Source organism: Apiospora hydei (assembly GCF_038363865.1).
Source record: "Apiospora hydei strain CBS 114990 chromosome Unknown utg000005l_segment0_segment0, whole genome shotgun sequence".
NCBI classification, from domain to species: domain Eukaryota; kingdom Fungi; phylum Ascomycota; class Sordariomycetes; order Amphisphaeriales; family Apiosporaceae; genus Apiospora; species Apiospora hydei.
The window spans coordinates 3,111,610-3,131,000 of NW_027117364.1; the positions used below are offsets into that span (position 1 = coordinate 3,111,610).

Genomic DNA, 19,391 nt, shown 5'->3' on the forward strand with positions numbered 1-19,391 from the left:
GCATAAGAAAGTCGCCACGAGAAGGAAATTGCCCCATGGTTCTCCGCAGCTGCAAAAGAAAAGAAAATACAGAATCACAAGACGAATTCCAGGATGAAGAGGTTGCCATTGCTGCTTGGGGATCAAAGACATTGAAGTCTCGGCCGGTGGGCTTAGACGAGAGGCCGCCCTGGTCTGTCTACCCTGCCGACCTTCAAGCGGTACCTTGAGGACGGACAGCCTGGAGACTGCAAGCGCGGAGAACCGACTGGGTTTCCGTCCTCCATGTACGGTTGCAGAATTTTGTCGAGAAGTGCGTACAATTTGCTGATGAGACACGAAGAAAATCATAACAGATAACCGACTGCAGCCGCCAAGGACACGGGATATCTCAGGTCCTCGAGGCCACTTGCTGCACGCCACGACCCCGTCCAGGCACATAATACATTTGCAGGCGCTCTGGGCGAGTAACAGGAAAACACGACATATGCCTCGAGATATGCCCCATCTCTTTCACGAGTGAATGGCCCAGCTCACACCGAAACCCAATGGGCGGGCTATGCAGTTCGCGATGCCCACTGCCCCGTCAACATCCCAGGACAATGGCAACCAGCGGACCAGGGTTTCATGCAAGGGTTAATCAAATCATCCAGTGGTATACCTCGACTCATGACGGAATATGGAAGTCTGGTTGACTTCTTGCATCCTGCCGCCAAAAAGAAGGGAACCAGAAGCCGGTTGGTTTCGATTGCCTCTTGGAGTTGACATAATTGGCGATGGCAGAGCTACCCTCCAGCCCCCAGTCTCCAGGCGTTTACTTGCACGTCGGCTCACGATGTTGGGTGGGGTTAATTGGCATCCTGGATTCGAAGGTTGGGTGTAAGTGCAGCGTCCCACAAGGCAGGCTCTGCAATTCGGCCTATTACACGGGACGGACCTGGCCGAGGGCGCGAGTTCTGCAGACATCTCCAGGGCTGGCCCTGTACGTCAGGTCAGGCCGGGTGGCTATACCCCAGGCAGAAGGCAGCTACGACCAACTGTATTCTGCACATGCACTGAAGATTGGTCGAGAAACACCTGTCACTTGATGCAAGCTGTGCCACCATTGCAACTGACCAAACAAATGTCAGGAGACAAAGTGAAACAAAACAAACAGAGCCCTAATGTTCTGGCAATGCTGTATCCTTCCACATACACACACATTACGCCGTGGGAACTCGAGGCAGACAATACAACCAATGGCATGCAAACTGACGGCGACAGGCAATTGGCGGGAGCGTTTGGCGGGTCCGCGGGATGACGATTTCGAGTTACCCGCAATTCCATGCACCGACATGCCTCTCTTAGCAAGCGCGAATCGTTGGTTGCCCTACCTCGAAATTGGCAGAACGGATAACGAACTGTGGAAATCATGACCATCACTGCGCTAACGAGTTTGCAGCAGCGCTTGGTGCTGCATGTGAGCGGTTGGCATGCGCCGGGAGTAGGGAGGGCTCCTCTCAGCTACCTAGGTAGGCGGGGAAGCTTCTCGTTTTCCTTGTTGCCCACTGATTGCTCTTCTCGACAACGGACTGGACAAACGAACGAACGTGATCAACCTTGAGCGAGCACCCGCGGCCTCGTCTGCTTCTGCCCGTTGCCGTGCCCCCTTGGGTGCTGTAGTTGGCCTAGGCAGTTGGCCTCGCCGAATAAGCTGGGTAACCACATCAGCCTCAAAATCCCATGCAACAAACAATCCCTGGTCAGGACCCTGGATCGGACCGGGAACTAAGCAGCGACATGGAGTCCATCCCTAGCTACAAGTATGTACGTTGGTGCTTCGACCCGAGTTGACTGCTTCCATCTTCCACATCACGATTTGTAGCAAGCAATTGTCCGAGCTCCTTGTCCGTTTTCGCTCTTTTCGAATCTTTAAAGCCGTTCAATCGTCCTTTGTCTTCGTCTCCGTCTTGGCGGGAGCACCCGTGCTTCGTCTGTTCTCGTCTCGTCTCGTCCCGTCCCGCTAAAGACTTCCCAAAATCCATCCAATCCCAATTCTTTACCCACAAGGGCGGGAGCCAAGGAACCCACGACCAGACGAACTCAATACCCGTGCTCGAATCCCCAATCGCTGGTTTTGCTCCATTCATTCTTCACGCTCGGCCTAGGCATCTGACCTTGCCGGCTCGCTCGGCCACCAACTACTATGTCGGATAGCGCCAATGAACCCGAAGCCCAAGGTCTACTGAGTTGGTTCACCTCCGACGATGGCCCTTCGGGCTGGCGACTCGATGTCGTGACCCTGCTCGCTGTCATTGGCGAGTCCTCGATAGGTGATCATGCCCAAGCAATCACGGCCAGCACCGTCTGTCTGCTGCCTCGCATCATCCCTGCACCGCAGGCCTTTTTTGAAGCCAACCCGACCGACGCGCATGCCCGAGACAAGAGCCAAGATGACGGGAGTCTTCAGTGGCACGACCCTCGAGTCTGTGGGCTTCTTTGCCAATATCCTCCATCCGCTCGACGAGTTCCAACCCTTTGCTTTCAAAAAGCTGCGTATACAGCACGCCGACCGAGATATTGTTGGCGGGCTTCGGGTCCCTAAACCAGCCGCCCATAAAAAAGGCGTTATCAGCAAGATACTTAGTAAGGGAGGGCGAATAAGTTCTAGCATCTCAGATCGGTCAGCACAGCTGCCACGAACGCGGGCGGATGTGGAATCGGGCACGCGAGGGACAACATCGGGGCTCCAGACCAGCACCGGTGCCGATGCGGATGCTCCCATTCAAGGTATAGCGCGACGGCCTACCATGAGAGAGCGAGTGCAGGACTATATGGCGGACCCCGGCACAATTAACAATGAAAAGCGACCTGCTGTGCCGCCAGCTCTTTGGTCGCCAGTCCACATCCTATCGGCTTTTTCCTTTCTGCTCTCGATCGCCATCATCATCGTAGCAGCGATACAGGAAGATGGCACTGCTATATTTGCCGTAGTCTTCATATCCATTGTGAGCTCCATCGTCGGCGTGGCGTCCTGGTGGAAGCCTGTCCTCATGTCGAGAAGCCATACGAACAAGGTACCCAAGGGTGACGTCGTTATTCGAACACGTGAAGGTGCATTTATCCTTATCGAATGCACCGAAGAAGTGGCCAGGGAGCTCTATGCCGGTACGGAAGAGTGCAATTATCGTGTTGGTGCCAAGGCCTACCAAGTGCTCATGGGCATAGGGACTTTCCTGTTGATGGTCAGTGTGATCCTTTTGGGCAACTGCAAATGGGTCACTCAGGTCCTGATTGGGGCATCATACGTCATTCTCAATGGCTTGTACTGGATTATGGGCCTTCTACCCAAAAGGCTTTTCTGGGATCTCAGTCGGTATACATGTGAGGATGTGACTCCAGAAGACTCCAGAGATGCTGCCGAGCACGCGAACAATGGTCGCGAAGGGGTGCCCAGTTTCACCCGGACTCTGTGGTACGTGATTCGCGAAACGCAGCGCACCGCGTGGGTTGAGCGAAGCGGCGCCGCCCCCTCGACGGCGCATTGGAAGGCCTGGCTCACTGAGGCCGAGGTTGCCGCGACTCAGGGTCGGAGGAACTGGACGCCCGTGGCGACCAAGGATGATATTATGAAGCTGACCGAATCGGAGCTGGAAGATCGCAAGAAGGCCCAGAAGGGCACGACTGTGCCGGACCCGGCCGAACAGGTGGCCCCTGCTACGGAGGTGCAGCCGCGGAACCAGAGCCGCGAGCCAGGCCAGTTTTAGATGAGTGCTGTCCCTGCGTTCAGGCGACCAATGGATTTTGAAAGGAGCGAGCGAGCGAGCGTTGGATACCCATCTTCTTTTATATCGACTTCGGGATCTGATATGGCAACTGGCTCTAGCCCAGTCAGAGCTTTTGGAGTACGGGTATAGGACCATTTTCGACGAATTTCTGGATATTTATGTATAACACCATCTAAAAGGGAAACTCATCTTGCATGCCCAATACCATGGGTGGGGGTTTGCATCAGGAATTGGGCCGGCAGGGTAGACTTTAGATATCTTGGATAATCAATGGCGACCTGTACAATATATCATCGCTATTATCTTCCTACACCATTTTCGCCCGAACTGGATGGTGTATCTTCCACTATTCGAATTATGCCCTTGTGGCGGCGGTACATTATTACCCTTGGCTTGACTACCCCATCTGGATCGTCGACCCAAGATGCTCAGAATAGGTAGCTTGCCCACCTGCATTGCCGCCCGGTTCTCCTGTTCCCACCAAGAGGGCTTCAAGCATGACCTCTTCTGGCTTCATTACTATTACATGCAATTGCGTTTTTCATTCGACTTTCCGTTACCCGGAACCCACATCTTGACTACCCGTACAGACTGCAGTACTTCGCCTTCGCATTCGCCTCGTCCTCCCCTTTTCCCTTCACCATGCTCTTTGCCCGCTCGGCAGCAATTTCTCCTCCTCCTCGCCGCGCCAGTCACTCGGTACCATGGCGCTTTCCACATCGATCTCTTTCTGGCGTTCCGGCACCAATCCCGCGAGGCTCTGCTTGACCTCGTCGACGCGCGACTGGACGCTGCGGATCCAGTAGGCGACGCAGAAGCAGACGCTGATGCCCGAGACGCCCATTGCTTTAATTTCGTGCCCGTGGATTGGGGAGTGTGGGTGTGTATAGAGTGATGGAGATCGAGCGAGGGTCTGGTGTGTGTGTGTGTGTGTGTGCGCGCGCGTATATGTAGGAGCCGATGAATACCAGGAATGTGTTATCGAGCAGAATTTATCCGCCGTCTTTATCAAAGAGTGTAAGAGCGCGCGATATTGAAGAACGGCGCGATGCTCAACTTGGCTGCTCGGACCCGATCCGACTGTTTGGTGCAATAGGGCTGGCTGGCCAGGGCAGGACGAGGTAGGAATATCGTCAGACGGGAGGGGCGGAACAGTAAGCCTTAGATAAAAATAAACCACGATATGGAGCTGCTGAATTGGGACCGAGTTCCCTGGCTGTTGCTACCCAGTCAACTGCAAATAGTAACTTTACTAGGTCTCCGGGGGAATACGAGCTCGAGAAGAGGAGGTCCCGAAGTTTATTTCACCGGCATCGCCAGCAGAGCTCGAGTCATCATCCCGTCTTTTTCATGTATTTTAGGTTGGCTCAGGCTTGGCAGCAGCATTCCTGTCGTATTCTTCGGCTGGATCGAAAAAGAAAAATGGCTTCAGGTTATGTGCGACCATCTGTCCCTTTCGAGGCTGCTCGAGGAGGACAGAGGTAACTCCGATTCCTGGTGGCGTTTGCTAAGAGTGCCGCAAGGGTGGTTGGTGTTGAAAGCCATCTATATGGTGTTGAACCAGTAACCAACACACCCACACAAACATGAAGGGGAGGTGAAGGCTCATCCGAGAAAGAAAAGTAGACATGAATCGTCAATCGTATTCTATAGTTCATGCAAGACATATAGCTGCCTGTGGCCCTGTCTTTGGAGCTGCGGCTCCTTTCGTGTCTAACCTCTAGTCCCACAAAGCCCTTCTTCCCTTTTTCCATCACCAAATGCACGTGACGTGGCCCATCCATGCCAGGTCGAAATCATCCATTATCCAGGCCGCACGCGTCGTCATCATACCCATTCATGTACCGCCACCGATGTCCCTTTTCACAGAACAGCACTCTCGGCAGCCTCCTTGGCCTCCTTGAGCTCGGCTCTGACGATATTAGAGAAAGCCTCCTGCAGCTGGAACTGCTCCGTCTCCGTCAGTGGGATGGCGCTACCGCGGCGCTCCCGCCGGCTCAACTTGGTCTCCCTCAGGGAGGCGTTGGGGTCCTCATACTTGGAGTCCGCAAACTCATACGAACGGAACTCCGTATTGCTCCAGCCAGTGCCTATCATATCGAGGTCAATATCACGTGACTTTGGGGATCTGGGGAATAAAGGAGTGGATTCTGCTGCGACACCGGCACCAGTAACCAAGTTGAACTTACCAGAGGTAGGGGAATAGCCATCCCAATCGCCCGTCAAGAAGTGTAGGATACCGCCATGCGTGACCAGAACCACCTGGGCATCATCACCGGCCTCGCGGACCAGGTCGCGGAGCCACAGACGAGCATCACGGGCGCGAGCCGCCAGCAGCTTGGGGTCCGGGTAGTACTTGCTCTTGGGCGACTTGTCATTCCAGCCCTCGGGGACGAGGGAGAAGTTGACCTTGTCGCCAAACTCGGCCTGCAGCTTGGCGGGATCCGAGCCGTGGTCGCAAGGCTGAAGGGAGACCTCCTGCGCATCAGGGAGGGCGGTAATCACCTTGCCGGCCTCGGCCACGGGGGCGAAGGAGAGCAAGCAGGTGTAGATGGTACGGCGCATGGGAGAAGCCAACAGGTGGGTGATCTTGTCGTGGAAGGGGAAGCGCTTGCAAAGGTCGGCGCACTGCTGCTTGCCCAGCTCCGTCAAGTCAGGGTCGCGGAGTTGCTCATTCTCCTTGTTCAGGTTGTGGTAACCTTGGGCATGTCGCACAAGGTAGATGACAGGCGCCATGGTGGATGGACGGATGCAAGAGAGAGAGCGTGTGCGTGCGTGGCTAAGCCGAATATCAATACTTCGAAGCGAAAGAAGGAGCTGCAGGTCTGTCCGTTGGTCCCGGATTTCGAGGTTAAGCAGCAATGTCAAAAGATGCAAGGATGGTGGATGAAGGAAGAGAGGGACGCTCGTTCTCCAGGTGCGCCTTTTGTGAGCAGTGAGAATGAATGGATCGATATTTCGGAGAATGCGGTAGCGTAAATGGCACCAATCGTGGGGTTTTCAAAGGCGGAAAGTCTCAAGGCAAAAAAGCCCATTCATTAGCTTCCTTCGACCCACTGCTGCTGCGAAAAAGGTTCCCCAGCACACTAAAAGTGTAATTGGAAAGCTGCTGCACTTAACGAGTGACAGACAGAACTCTCAGAACTCTTCGCTTCGTTTCGTTTCGCGCCCTTTTTCTCCCGGCGACAAACCACGGGCACCATGCTTGGTACATGCAGATTACGTCGCTATTTCTAACGTTTGGCTCTCCCGCGCAAGACATGACCCTTCTCAACGGACGGCCAGCGGCCGATAGTGCCCCGGCGGTCCACTTGACTCATCAACCCATTCGACCTCGCACGCCTCGCCGGTAGTGGATCGGAATACTGGAGTCCGGGTCCAAATTCTGACCTGGAAAAAATGACCGATTTGGAGCAAGCCGCCCTTCTAGACCCGGGCTGCAAAGGGGCTCCGTTCAGGTGGGTGTGTCGAGGATGGGTTTAGTACTGGGATTGTACGCGTGCCCGACTGACTGGATGTCAAGCCACCTCCTTATCCCATCAGCGCCATGGGAGACCTCCTGTCGGTTATCACCGTTATCTGTACCGCTCTAGAAGTAATTGAACAATACACGATCGACCTCATTTCCAAAAGACTCGGTATTGCGGAGTGTTTGATGATGCAACACGGAACCCAGCTTGGTCCCAGCATCCAAACTCCAGTGCGAAAAAAAAGGTTTCCGTCTTCGAGGGTCAGCCAATAGGGACATGTACAAGTAGAGATTTCAATCAAGGCGAAGCCACCTCCAGCGTCATCCCAGCAGATACGAATCGCATGATCATAGGATGGATTCTAGGCGCGATCAGATAGAGAGAATGGGAGGGAAGAGTTCAGTACTATCGTGTCGGATTGGAATGACTTTAATGGTCATTGAATCCCGAGATGGGGCAGGCAGGGGACAACGTTCAGCCAGAAGCCGTTTGTGTAGGAGTCCAATGAGTCCCATAGGACCCCCTGTTAGAGTGACATTCCACCATGCCTATTTGCGACTGGTTGCTCATCGCGGATCGACACTAGCAGACATGCCATCATCTCGGTAGCGCAGCCGCTCACTTTCGGGAGCTCCTCTCTCATAAAACGCCAGACGGGTCAAGTGCCACGTCAAAGTCGCGATAGCCTCCACCTGGCCGGTTCCCAGGGCGTCTAACGAGACAAGCAGCAGCAAGAGGCCCCAGCTTTCCGTATCCTAGCATAGAAATATTCCAGCAAGAGGGCTCGATGGGGCAGTCGACGATGGGTGACGGTGACTCTTCTGTTCCTCCGTCACACACGTACCGCTGCAAGCAAATTCATTTCTCACGGAAATGAATTGCAGCTGCATCTCCGGAGGCAACCTGCAAACAAAGCCTATGGTTTCCCTTCTCATGCCCCCCTTCCCCCGTCTTGGGCTTTCCGGGCCAATCGGAGGCGCAGGCAGGGGCGTTAGGGAAAAAGGAACTGCGACTGTAACGCGGTGGTAGACCCGGGCCCTTTTTTAGCGCCTGTCGTATGTGTACCCTGAGTGACAGCGCTGCGCATTCCCTGAACCTTCTGACCCCAGCGCTTCCAATTCCCCAATTTTAGAAGGTGCAGTAGCGTATGCGTTGCCCCACCTGCTCCCTTCCTATCAACCCCAGACTCGACTTTCGGGAAGAGATACGAAAACAATTTCGAGAAACATCGACCCTTCAAAAGGCTCGCTCTCTCACCCTCACCACACCATCTTGTTCGACCTTTTCGTCATCTTCACTTCGTTGGTTGAGCATCAGATACCTTGCGCATTCGTCCAAGCATCTTTCCAACCATCAACAGATCATCTGTATCTCTTCCACTTCCATCCAACACCGCAACAATGCCTGGTAAGCCCTCCAAATTTTCTTGACTCCTTCTGATCGGCTGTTGCGATTGTGCCCATTCGGGCAACATCGCCGCCGCATTTGTATGCGACGTCAAGCGTTGACGAAGTTGCTAATCATCCTCCAGCTCTTTTCGACAACTTGAAGGCCAAGTTCAAGGCCATCTTCAAGAAGGTAAGCAAGCAACACAATTATTTTTCTGCGCTGTCGACTTCAGTGGAATGATTCTAACACACGTTGCCCTCCACAGAAGGACAAGAAGTCCAAGGCCGAGGACAAGTCCGCCGAGGCTCCCGAGGCCAACCCTGCCGAGACTGCTGCTACCGCAACCACCGCTGCCGAGACTGCTGCTCCCGAGGCTGCCGTTCCGAAGACCGAGGCTGCTCCCACCGCTGCCCCGGCTGAGGCTTCTGCCGGTAAGTGACGCAAGGTGAAACACAAACTTGACAGGGCAATAACTAATGCATGCTCACAGCCGCTCCGGCTGCTACCCCGGCTCCGGCCCCGGCCCCCGCTTCCGAGTCCGCTCCGGCTGAGGTCACTCCCGCCGTCCCCGCCGCTACGGCCGAGACCAAGGCTGAGGAGAAGCCCACTGCCGCATAAGTGCCCTTTGACCCCCTTCTGGCGTAGCTTGGGTATGGCGTGAGCGATAGCGATACCGATACCGATACCAATACTTGAGGAATGGAGCGATGCGGTGGTAATCATGAGACTGGGATGGTCGGGTTGTTGTTCTCCCAGGTTCTCACAATGGCGTTATTGTTTGCTTGTTAATTTCACGTGGATACCCCGTTGATCCCACGCATGGAGTGGCTTCTTGGGAAGCACCCATTGCCATAGGAATCCTTCATAGTTCTGAATTTCAGATACCCAGCTGAAGCTATCATAGCACAGCTACATCATTCATCAAGTCTTTCTCCGTTTTGTGCCCGTCGCGTTGCAAGCCTTGACAAATCGATTTGCAAGTCTCTGATCTTCAGACGAAGCGCAATCAGTGTAAGTGAGGATCGTGTGTCCGTATGGTGTTGTAAGAAGCCACATTTATGTGATGTGCCCAGCCAAACTTGTAGTGTGTCCTGGCTCAGGCAGGCTTGTCCACGATGTGACGTCATCGCGATGTAATGTCGAGAAACCCTAGACATTCATGCCGGTGCAGCGCCGAAGGTGATATTCTCAATCATACTTCTTCTTATCACTGCCTGGCTGCAATCTCTAAGTGCCTCTGTGATACTGAGAGCTGTACAGAAAAGGGCCTTGATCGCAAAAGCGTGTCGCCATGACTGCACATGCCGATGGATCCGACCAACAATAATATACCCTTATTCAACGCGAAAATGACACAAGGCTTCGAATCTCAGTGACACCGACTCGATGTGAAATGGGCCAAATTTCCGAGACTTGCTGAGTTGTGCCAATCCTAATCGCGGTGTATCTCGTGTATCTCGTGTATCTCGTGGGATCCATAGCGACAGGCAAACTTTGCTGATGACAGAGTCCAGCCATTGTATTTGGCGAATAGCCTGTGTCTGTTGCGGTTCCCTCGCAGCCAAAGCAGGGTATATATAGTAATTGTCCAGATCGATCAACGAGTCCTGTGCCTTTGATGTGCTATGTGGCGTTCGAGTGAGTGCAGTCATCGCGTCATGCAGCCACCCAAGGCGATCCTTCCTGCTGCAGGGCAGAGGCGTTGACGACATCCGAGACATCTAGTGGCGTCGCATACCATGAGCTCGTAAGATACGGTCTTTGGATGACTTTTACGTGCGTAAATGAATGATCTTTATCCTGATTCATGGAAGCAACGAAGTTGCCATTGCCTATAGACGCGATAAGTGAAGCCTGACCGTACCTGGGAGACGAACTTGGCTGTGTAACCATGTAGATGGTTTCAAGTACCTAGTAACTTCTTTTGGCATCGACGATTGGGCAACCGAATGAACTGTCACAGCTGTAACAGGGACATGCCTTTGTTTCATGTGATGGTGTTGGATTGGTGTTGCTACCTTGGGTTTTGTAGGAGAGGCCGGTATTCTTTGACAAGTGAGCCTCAAGTAGACAGCAAACCAGCAAAACAATGAATAGCGGTCGGAAAAAGCCGCCTTTAGCCGAAAAGGTCTTCGACTATGACAGATGAGTCGATGCGAAAGCGGTTTCGTGATTCGGACGTGATTTGGTGGTGTTTGTAGATGCCGTCGGTATTTCTCAATGAGGGAGGATTTAGATGTGGCGCGATGAACGCGCAACTAGGCCAACTAAACAGCGAATCAGCAGAACAACGAATAACGGTCGGAATAAGTCGCACTTTAGCCGAAAACGTCTTCGACTATGACAGATGAGTCGATGCGACGACGTTTTCGCGATTCGGGCGCGATTTGGTGAGGTTTCGTGATGTTGGACGGTGTTAGGCGGTATTGGTTATGCTGGTAGATTGGAGGTGGCAGGTGTCCACAGGCTTGGGGCAGGAACGCCCATCAACGAATCCCCAGCATCTTCATTTATTTGTAGGGACAGATTGCAGTGATCAATGAGTCGAAAAGTCGGTTTTGTTTATACAAGAGGGCAGGCGCGTTGGGTAGACTGCGCAACAGAGCAAGAAATACGCTTGAATGGCCACAAAAAGCCTACCTTAGATCAATCATGGCCACCCAAGGCTAACCTTGGATGGCGGCACAACACCAACTTGGCCAAAAAGAGTCGAAATCGACCGCCTTCAGCCGGGTGCGCCTTTGATAACGACAGATGAGTCGATACGACGACGTTTTCGTAATTCGGGCGCGGTTTGGAGGCCTGGGGAAGGAGGTTTGGGTGATGATAGAAACGTGTGTGTGCTTGTGGTGGAGGTCAAGGACGACTTTGTTTTGGTTTGTGGACAAGGCAGGCACGCGGTTGGGAATTTTACTTCACTGGAATAATCAATGGAAGGCGCGCTACTAAATCGGACTAGCGTATTCTACACGGTGATTCACATTTTGAGAGGCATGCACGAGTTCCAGGCACATGTAGCTGCCTAAGGAAGAAGCCTGTTGGCCTGCTTCAGGCGAGGATAGCTCTCTGGGACGTATTGCAAAGCACTGGCAGGCCTGATATCTGGATCTTGACTAGGAGGTTTGCCTACGGTTGCTATATCAGGCTATTACTACATACATATGATCAAGACCTGTCTACCTTGGGTCGGAACCCTCCAGTCCTGTCCCTGAAGAACCCAGTAGGATCTACCGCCGCCGCAACACCGGCCGCAAACCTAGCCATCTCGGGCTTGAGGCGACCAAAGTAGTCTTGGCGATAGAACCCGTAGTTCATGAAGGCCGGGAGGTGCGTTTTAGGCAGCTTTCCCTGTGCCTGCCACTCGGCCACGATGCGGTCGACGCCGTTGTACGTGGCCTCGACGGTATCGGCCATGGCACTGTAGGAAGCCTGGGGCACGAAACTATAGTTAATCTCCATGATAATCTTGTCGACGTCCTCGTCAGCGTCGATGAGGTCCGGGCTTCGCTCGCGGGCGGCGCGCGCAATGGCTCGGGGAAACGGCTGGTACGCGACCGAGGCGACGATGCCGAGCTCGAGCTGCGTCGAGCCGGACAGGTTGCGCCAGTGCGCGTGGATCTCGTCCATGATGCCCGCGTTCTCGAGCGAGGGCACGGGGATCGTCGTCGTCGAGATGTCCACCACGGACGCCTTGACGATGACCCAGTTGCTGCCGCCGATGAGGTCCGAGTACGTCTGCACCTTACACGTGTTGAGCGTGGGGCCCACGTCGGTGAAGTTCTTGAAGGTGCCGGCGGGCACCTCGGGGCCGTCGTAGAAGATGAACAGGATCCACGAGTCGATCAGGCTGACGGTGGACCGCTCGGCCGTGACGATGATAGCGGCCTTGTCATCCTGGTTGTAGTCGGCGAAGTCCCGGACGGCTTTCAGAAGCTTGGCGTCGGTCTCGGGGGTGCGGGTAAAGACGAGGTTGCCTCCGTAGATGTTGCCCTGGCGGTACGTCTGGAGGGTGTAAGTTGTGACCACGCCGAACATGTTGCCTCCGCCCTTGAGCGCCCTGAATAGGTCTGGATTATGTGTGGCAGAAGCCGTGGCAATGGTCCCGTTGGCGAGCACGATCTCGTACTCGAGGACAGACGATGCCGCCCAACCGTACTGAGCTGACATGTAGGAGAGCCCACCACCCAGAATGAGACCTCCCACACCCGTGTTTCCTATACGTCCTCCGACAAACGTCCAGCCAGTTCCTTGAAGCTGGGCGGCAATTTCATCAAGACGAATGCCGGGCCCGACCTTAGCTATACCCGTCGCAGGGTCTAGTAGCACCTGGTCCATCTTCTGGGTTGAGATCAGGGGTCCACCTTGAATACTCGAAAAATAATTGTTGGGGTTGTGGCCGCCTGATTTGATAGCAAATTTCTCCGTGTTGCCCTTCAAGACGTTGATAATGTTCGACACTTCTTCAGCCGACTTGGGGAACATGATGCACGTGGGCTTGAGGGCCGCACATGTTGAAGACCAGTAGTCAGCCTGCTCCCTGAGGTACGAAACTGACGATGGGGACTGCACATCTATCGAAGAGATCGAAGCTACCTCGGAGCAAGTTTCTCCCAGAGTGGACCCTACGAGTAGAGTGACCGCCACCACGAGGGTGAGCAGAGACATCCCGAAAGAATGAGATATCTGATGTGTAGGTAGGGTAGGGCCAGTAGGAAGTCAGACTCAAATCTACTACCTATGTTGCTGGCTTGTATCTTCTCAAGAAAATCAAGACGGTCCTCTCATGGCTCTTATATGCATGTTCTTCGCACCCATTTGCCCGACATGGAGCAAAGCTGAACACTAGAACACTTACATGGCTATACGACGAAAAGAAGCATCTCCACAAAAGCCTTCATTTAGGCAAGATCGACGTCATATAGCCCGGCCTTAGTATAAGCGAGCCAAGATGGGCAATCGCAGCGCAAGCGAGGTTGTGAGAGGAGCCCCCATTTGTCAATGCCACCATTAAGGTTCACGCGTTTTATGGCAGGCATCATTCGATATAGTGGTTCTACAGCAGTCCCGATGGTGTGTTCGCATGCAATATCGTAGGCGTGTGATACAACTGTGCCCAACCATGCTGGAGCAGCATCCACCTATATGCACATGATCACAAGCGAAGGCCAGGGTCGTAGGCACACGTGAAAACGCCTGGTAGGGTTATAAATAGTACCCAGTAAAGTTATCATCGTGAATCCGGTTTCTTCAAAGTTCTGCAAAATCTGAACGGGAAGTCGGCTAGCAAAGCTTTTCCATTACATGCGTAACCGAGTCGTCTATTTAGCCTGTAGCGAAGGCCTCAGATGACCCCTGCCCTCCACTCGCTTTGTTTTGCCGTGTCAAGCTGACGGTGTTAATGTATCCAATTGGCTGTTAGCATCCGAAGCCATTCATTTGTGCTGCATATGCCCTCCAGGCCACTGCAGTAAGAATCACCCGGTTCGCGTGGACGGTAGACGATAATGACACGATCGTACGTATGTCTTTAGATGCTTGGCGGATGTTGGCTCTATCGTTCGCTTCGTTATAGCGGATATTCAGCTGGCCAGCAACAGTTCTTGGCAAGACTTCACGATGGGGCGGCGGCGGAGCTGAGTGCTGACCACCACCCATGAGTGATGTGGCACGGTGGCGGCCAATTGAAAGAGTTGCCTCTGCCAGCCACCGTGTCATCCAAGACTAGTATCCGAAGTACACAGAGTTGTGTTAGGCTTCCGGGCTGGGCCTCGTGACCTTCCTTCGGGGACCCGGGAGCTCCGGAGATGCGTGCCTCGAAAGATAAGGGGGCCACTTCTTGGCAGCTTGATGGAGCTGCGTATTAAGCAGATGATGGCAGTGGCTCTGGTGCAAGCATGCCATGAGCAATGGGAAGCGACGCAGCAACCGCTTTCGGCAAACTGGCTATTGTTCCTGGACTTCGACCTTGACGAGGAGCAGATAATCCCGGCGGGGAAGCTCGTGAGCCACCTGGCGCAGCGGGAAGGGTTCAGGGTTTCTGATTGGTGATAAACTTCTCTATTGGAGGGGGCCGACGTTAGAGAGCTCCTCCCAGCGGTTCGATGAGTTCCAGGAAAGCGGCGAGGCGAACGAGTTCACCATACACTTCGTCATTCCGTCTGTGCAACGTCTCGCGTGGCGCTCTTTCAACATCTTCCGGGCACCTGGGGTCGGGATCGAAGGGGCGGACGAGGAGAACAGGGATGATAAGCAGGCCAGCAGTGATGCGAAAGCGATTTGATTAGAGCTGGTAGCATTGTTTGGGGCCTGCTAAGGAGGAGTAGCCTACTCCTGTATGGGTGAATAGCCTCTGTGGACTTAATACAACAGCGCATGCGAGGTCTGGCTTTGTTGCATTTCGAGGACGCGAAAGGGTGACCTGATATGTGTGCCTCAGGGGGTAAAGTACCCTTCATCCTACGGAGGACGAGATGATTGGGGATACCAAAGTGGCTCACTTTCCCAACCTGGTTGATGATATAGTACAATGTTTGATGAGAGAGGCAGGTCGGCGACAGGTCTGGTTGGGAGAAGGCCACTTGAACGGTCCCATAGATGGATAATGGGTTCAAGATCCGCCTCGCAGTAGCAGCACGGGCAGAAGCATGATTGCTCTTGCAAGTGAACCTTGAAGCGTCATGGGTAGAAGCATGTTGTTAATTAATCCCAGGCTAGCCTGCTGATAGATGGGGTCTTACGAAGCTGATCGCCTCCTGAACTAAACGTATGTTTAGCTCCAGCCATTTCTTGTCCCCGTCTTCGCTTGATGGGAAACAAGATTCTTTGGTGCAGTCATGGTTGTGGGCTCTCAAACACTCTAATCGTTTCAGCCACAACTCTCTGCGGGTGCATGGGATCAAAATGCTATCCATCCATGCCGACGCCGGGGTTTCGCTCATCATTTGGACGGTACCTATCAGTGGCGTCCGGCCGGTGAACCTAAAGGCATGTGTCGAAACCTCGGTCCCGTTAGCTCTGAGCCACTTCTTGACCAACCTCTCCCCGCCAGAGTACCACGCTAGACTGCGCTCGACCAGCATGATGCTCAGCAGGAATATCCCGTCGAAGCCCTTCTGGGACGCGACATAAGTCATGCACAGCACCTGAGCGATGTGGGCTACGTACAGCCATTTGGCCAGGACCTGCGTGTTGTGCTCGAAGGAGATCATGGGCTTGTTGAGAAGCGTGTCGATGACCCCCTGTCGCCGCAGAAGAGGTGCCAGACGTTGGAGTTCTGGTGCGCCGCGAGCAGCATGCAGCCGTTCGTCCCTTCGTTGCTTGACATGTAGCCTGGTGGTCGGACGACCTTGACGCGCGTGAAGTGTGCCAGTGCACTCGTTACGACTGATAGCAGCAGCGTCGCTGCTGACCCGTAGCCGCCCATGGCGATGAGACAGAAAGCCAAGGCGACTAAAGAAGCTGCATATGTCACGCTGCGCCAAGTTGCCAGAACTGAACTGTGACGAAATCTGGCATCGGATTGCTGGCCTGACGTCCGGCGGAAATGGGTGATGGTCAGAACTTGGTATCTTCTAAATGGTTGCGACTGGTTCTTGGGTGCCTCGCATCTCTGCCAAGACAAAGGTACTACGTCTGGCTCCAGCGATGATTTGGAGGTCGATGTCGACTGGCTTGTCGGACAGGGTGACGGTTTAACAAAGTCTGGGAGATGCTTCATCGGCCCCGCCCGGGCTGCAAGGAACGAAATCAATCGGTAGCAAGCGGCGCCGTTGGCGGCGGGGAAGACGCTGCCCCAATTGACATCATATACGGTCTGTGAGACGGCCCCTGTCGTCGCCAGGTCCAGAAACTCAAAGGGGCACTCCAACAGGCGTGCCAGGTTTCGTAATATCCCCAGGCGTGGTAGTATTCCTAGGCGCAGTTTGCCGCGCAATGACACATCCCCCACGATGTGATGGGCGCTGTAGCTGTCGGTGAGGTGGAAGACGAGCGGGAGGAGTGAAGCCCACTCGCTGACGATGACGGGGACCGGGGGGAGGGGGAACAAGAGCGAAGTGAGTCTAGTGGAGCCGTAGGTAAAGCCGTCGCCATCGCTGTCGGCAGGAAGTTCCGATGGATAGGGCGCCATGGTCGCGAGCTGTGGTGATAAAACAGTTTCCTTGGCTTCAGATGGCAAAACGGTAATATTATTCGAACCTTGGTTACATCTGATATATCCCGATGGCTGCTCATGTTGCTATATATTTGTGCGACTTCGACATCTGCCGCAATGGAAGTGGAAAAAGCATATGTCATGATGATTGGGCAGGTACTGCGGCACTGCCAAAACAATTGAGTGGAGGCTGTGCAGAAACACGGGGACCACTGCCCATCTTACATGCACACGTTCGCTGGAACAAGCAAGCCTACCTGGTACATATACGAAGCATGCGCCCGGCCGCTAGAGGCTTGGGCGATCAGAAACCTTTTGGCTTCAACTCGCTCTCTGCTGCTCTCCCCAGGCCTCATTTCTGAATTAGGTCTAGAGGCTATGCGCGATGACAATGGCCACAGGCTTGCTTTGTAGCTTCGAGGACGTCGATCGAGTCTTCAGCGATGATTTGCAGCCAGAGCCGCGAAGTCCGCCACATACAAGCCTAATTTTATCCGATCACTTCAAGTTTTGCACCCAGATCAACCCAGTCAACCAAAAGCAGGTTCTCAAATGTTTGACCCTTGCAGAACGCACTCAGCTCATAGCAGCGCTGGCTGACAGGCTTTATGCAGCTGCATCACGGCCCGCAGCGCACTTTGCCGAAATGGATGCGGTGTTTGATGAACTCTACCTATCCAGGTTCTGGCTTGGCCCTGATCACGAGCATCGTCGCGACATTGTCACCAGGGCCTTGAACTTCTTGCAAAGACTTCCGGCATCTGTCCCACAGCTTCCCGAGCCGCTTGACAGTGTTGGCGAATTATATTTCCGAGACGAGCGCAGAGATTGGGACAACCTGGAAACAGTGTCTTCCGCGCACAGGAATCTCATCAGGCTCGTTATAAGCTTGGACAACGGAAAACACCAGAACCCAGTTGAACGCGGGCACCAAAATACACTGAATTTTGTTGGGAAACTTCTGGATTTCATATCTGCGAAGCCAATAACAGCAGAACCTCCCAACGCGAAGGCTACTTGGTTTATTGTGCGATGCTACCTATGGAGCTTTTGGCAGCGAGCCAGAACTGTTCAGATTGCGAGCCATGTAATGTTCCAGTCGAAACTGTACTCTCAAGGCGGCTGGGATGTCCGATTTGAATCCTCGATTTCTTTCGATCAAGCAGACTTCAGCCCGCTGCCCAGTATGAAACTCAGTCAGCTCTCACGGCAGCTTTCAGGGGTTGGGAAAGCGAAAAATGTGTGCAACTGGACGTTTCATATTCTGCGAACCCATCCCTTAACCTTCGGTATGGACTTTTGTCTGTTCCATGCTCGCTACAGCATGGTCTTGGGACAGGAGGCTTCTCGGTGTGTTAAGGACTCGGAAGATTCCTGCGATGGTGCCGATCCCAGAAAATGCCTGCGATTTCACGGGTCCGAGGTCGAGAGTCAAACCGCGCATGATTTTCGCTGCGATAGGCAGTCAGCGTCTGAACCGAAATTGGAATGGAACGAGGCCTCGTACCGATCAGTCAGAGGGCCGAGAGCTGTACAGCTTGATATCGCAGGAAGCAGGCTCACCTATATCCCTGCCACAGAAGAAACACTCACAATCTCTCACGTCTGGCTCCATGGCCAAGGTGGCAGACCCGAGACTGGTTTGAATCGATGCCTTCATGCCCGTTATTGCCGGGTTGCCAAAAACATGGGATGCGATTCCTATTGGGTGGATGCCGCCTGTATTCCATCGGATCATCAGCTCCGCAAAGAGGCCATTACTCAAATCAACACCGTATTTGGGCAAAGTCGTGTGGTTCTTGTATGCGACATAGATCTCATGAAGATCGATGTGTCGCAGTTGAACATGGAGATCAAAGAGTCTCTGGTCGTTGCCGTAATTCTTTCCGACTGGAATTCTCGGGCCTGGACATTACTAGAGTCCATGAAAGGCCGGCAGAGCATACATCTCTTGTGCAAAGACAACAGAACAGTAGACTTCCGGGAGACACTGATGGATATTATTGACCATGGCCGCATCGAAATCATTGTTTTCATCTGGCATGTGTACCACATGCTACCTTCAAGTGAATATGATACGTGGCGACCCAAGGCCATGAAGGATGACCAGAAGATCCGGCTCTCAATCATCGGTGCTCTCCTAAGCTATCGCCCAGCCAGCCGAGATGGTGATGACTTCGTCATCTGGAGTCTGCTGATAGACCCTGATCGAGACCCCACGGGCCGGTCTAACGCAGAGGCATTCTGGAGAAGCCAGATGGGGCGTGGCATCAACACTGGCTATTTGATGAGCAATACTCGACGACTCAAGGCCAAGGGTCTTGGATGGGCTCCCTGTCTCGCCTTACGCTGCCAAAGGCAAGCCTACGGAGACGAATTTCGCAAACTTTCGGTCGTTTGATAGAACGGGCACCCACCAGGGCAACATTACCAAGGACGGCCTATGGGCCATTTGGCGAAAGTATGAGATCTCACGCAATGTGCCCTGGCGCCGTAGCCCACGCAGCCCCGTGGACATGGAAATCGAGCGAATCCGCCGTAAGTTTCTCTGCCCTTTCAGTTTTGGTGCTCTTTTACGCCCCGTCTCCCATGAGGAAGTGGACATAGCAGAGGCACCACGGGACCCGGGCTACA

At 53.7% G+C, this 19,391-nt stretch overlaps 8 protein-coding genes across 8 annotated transcripts; 3 read left to right on the forward strand and 5 right to left on the reverse strand.

The window, feature by feature from the left end:
* Positions 1-2,164: 2,164 nt before the first annotated feature.
* PG997_006412 (uncharacterized protein) lies at positions 2,165-3,725 on the forward strand (the record flags this gene model as incomplete). The annotated part of the gene is made up of 2 exons (XM_066810727.1): positions 2,165-2,323; positions 2,373-3,725. 2 exons carry the CDS (start codon positions 2,165-2,167, stop codon positions 3,723-3,725), a joined length of 1,512 nt encoding a protein of 503 aa, XP_066669650.1.
* A 658-nt stretch (positions 3,726-4,383) lies between these two features.
* Positions 4,384-4,590, reverse strand: PG997_006413 (uncharacterized protein; the record flags this gene model as incomplete). The annotated part of the gene is made up of 1 exon (XM_066810728.1): positions 4,384-4,590. One exon carries the CDS (start codon positions 4,588-4,590, stop codon positions 4,384-4,386), a length of 207 nt encoding a protein of 68 aa, XP_066669651.1.
* Positions 4,591-5,609: 1,019 nt separating this feature from the next.
* Positions 5,610-6,482, reverse strand: PG997_006414 (uncharacterized protein; the record flags this gene model as incomplete). Its single annotated transcript, XM_066810729.1, has 1 exon — positions 5,610-6,482. One exon carries the CDS (start codon positions 6,480-6,482, stop codon positions 5,610-5,612), a length of 873 nt encoding a protein of 290 aa, XP_066669652.1.
* A 2,134-nt stretch (positions 6,483-8,616) lies between these two features.
* On the forward strand, positions 8,617-9,223 carry PG997_006415 (uncharacterized protein; the record flags this gene model as incomplete). The annotated part of the gene is made up of 4 exons (XM_066810730.1): positions 8,617-8,623; positions 8,748-8,794; positions 8,838-9,036; positions 9,096-9,223. The coding sequence occupies 4 exons, from the start codon at positions 8,617-8,619 to the stop codon at positions 9,221-9,223; spliced, it is 381 nt and encodes a 126-aa protein (XP_066669653.1).
* A 2,547-nt stretch (positions 9,224-11,770) lies between these two features.
* PG997_006416 (uncharacterized protein) lies at positions 11,771-13,270 on the reverse strand (the record flags this gene model as incomplete). The annotated part of the gene is made up of 1 exon (XM_066810731.1): positions 11,771-13,270. One exon carries the CDS (start codon positions 13,268-13,270, stop codon positions 11,771-11,773), a length of 1,500 nt encoding a protein of 499 aa, XP_066669654.1.
* A 1,206-nt stretch (positions 13,271-14,476) lies between these two features.
* PG997_006417 (uncharacterized protein) lies at positions 14,477-14,885 on the forward strand (the record flags this gene model as incomplete). The annotated part of the gene is made up of 2 exons (XM_066810732.1): positions 14,477-14,638; positions 14,700-14,885. The coding sequence occupies 2 exons, from the start codon at positions 14,477-14,479 to the stop codon at positions 14,883-14,885; spliced, it is 348 nt and encodes a 115-aa protein (XP_066669655.1).
* A 623-nt stretch (positions 14,886-15,508) lies between these two features.
* On the reverse strand, positions 15,509-16,733 carry PG997_006418 (uncharacterized protein; the record flags this gene model as incomplete). The annotated part of the gene is made up of 3 exons (XM_066810733.1): positions 15,509-15,583; positions 15,604-15,843; positions 15,870-16,733. The coding sequence occupies 3 exons, from the start codon at positions 16,731-16,733 to the stop codon at positions 15,509-15,511; spliced, it is 1,179 nt and encodes a 392-aa protein (XP_066669656.1).
* Positions 16,734-18,036: 1,303 nt separating this feature from the next.
* On the reverse strand, positions 18,037-18,801 carry PG997_006419 (uncharacterized protein; the record flags this gene model as incomplete). Its single annotated transcript, XM_066810734.1, has 3 exons — positions 18,037-18,209; positions 18,351-18,662; positions 18,729-18,801. The coding sequence occupies 3 exons, from the start codon at positions 18,799-18,801 to the stop codon at positions 18,037-18,039; spliced, it is 558 nt and encodes a 185-aa protein (XP_066669657.1).
* Positions 18,802-19,391: the final 590 nt, after the last annotated feature.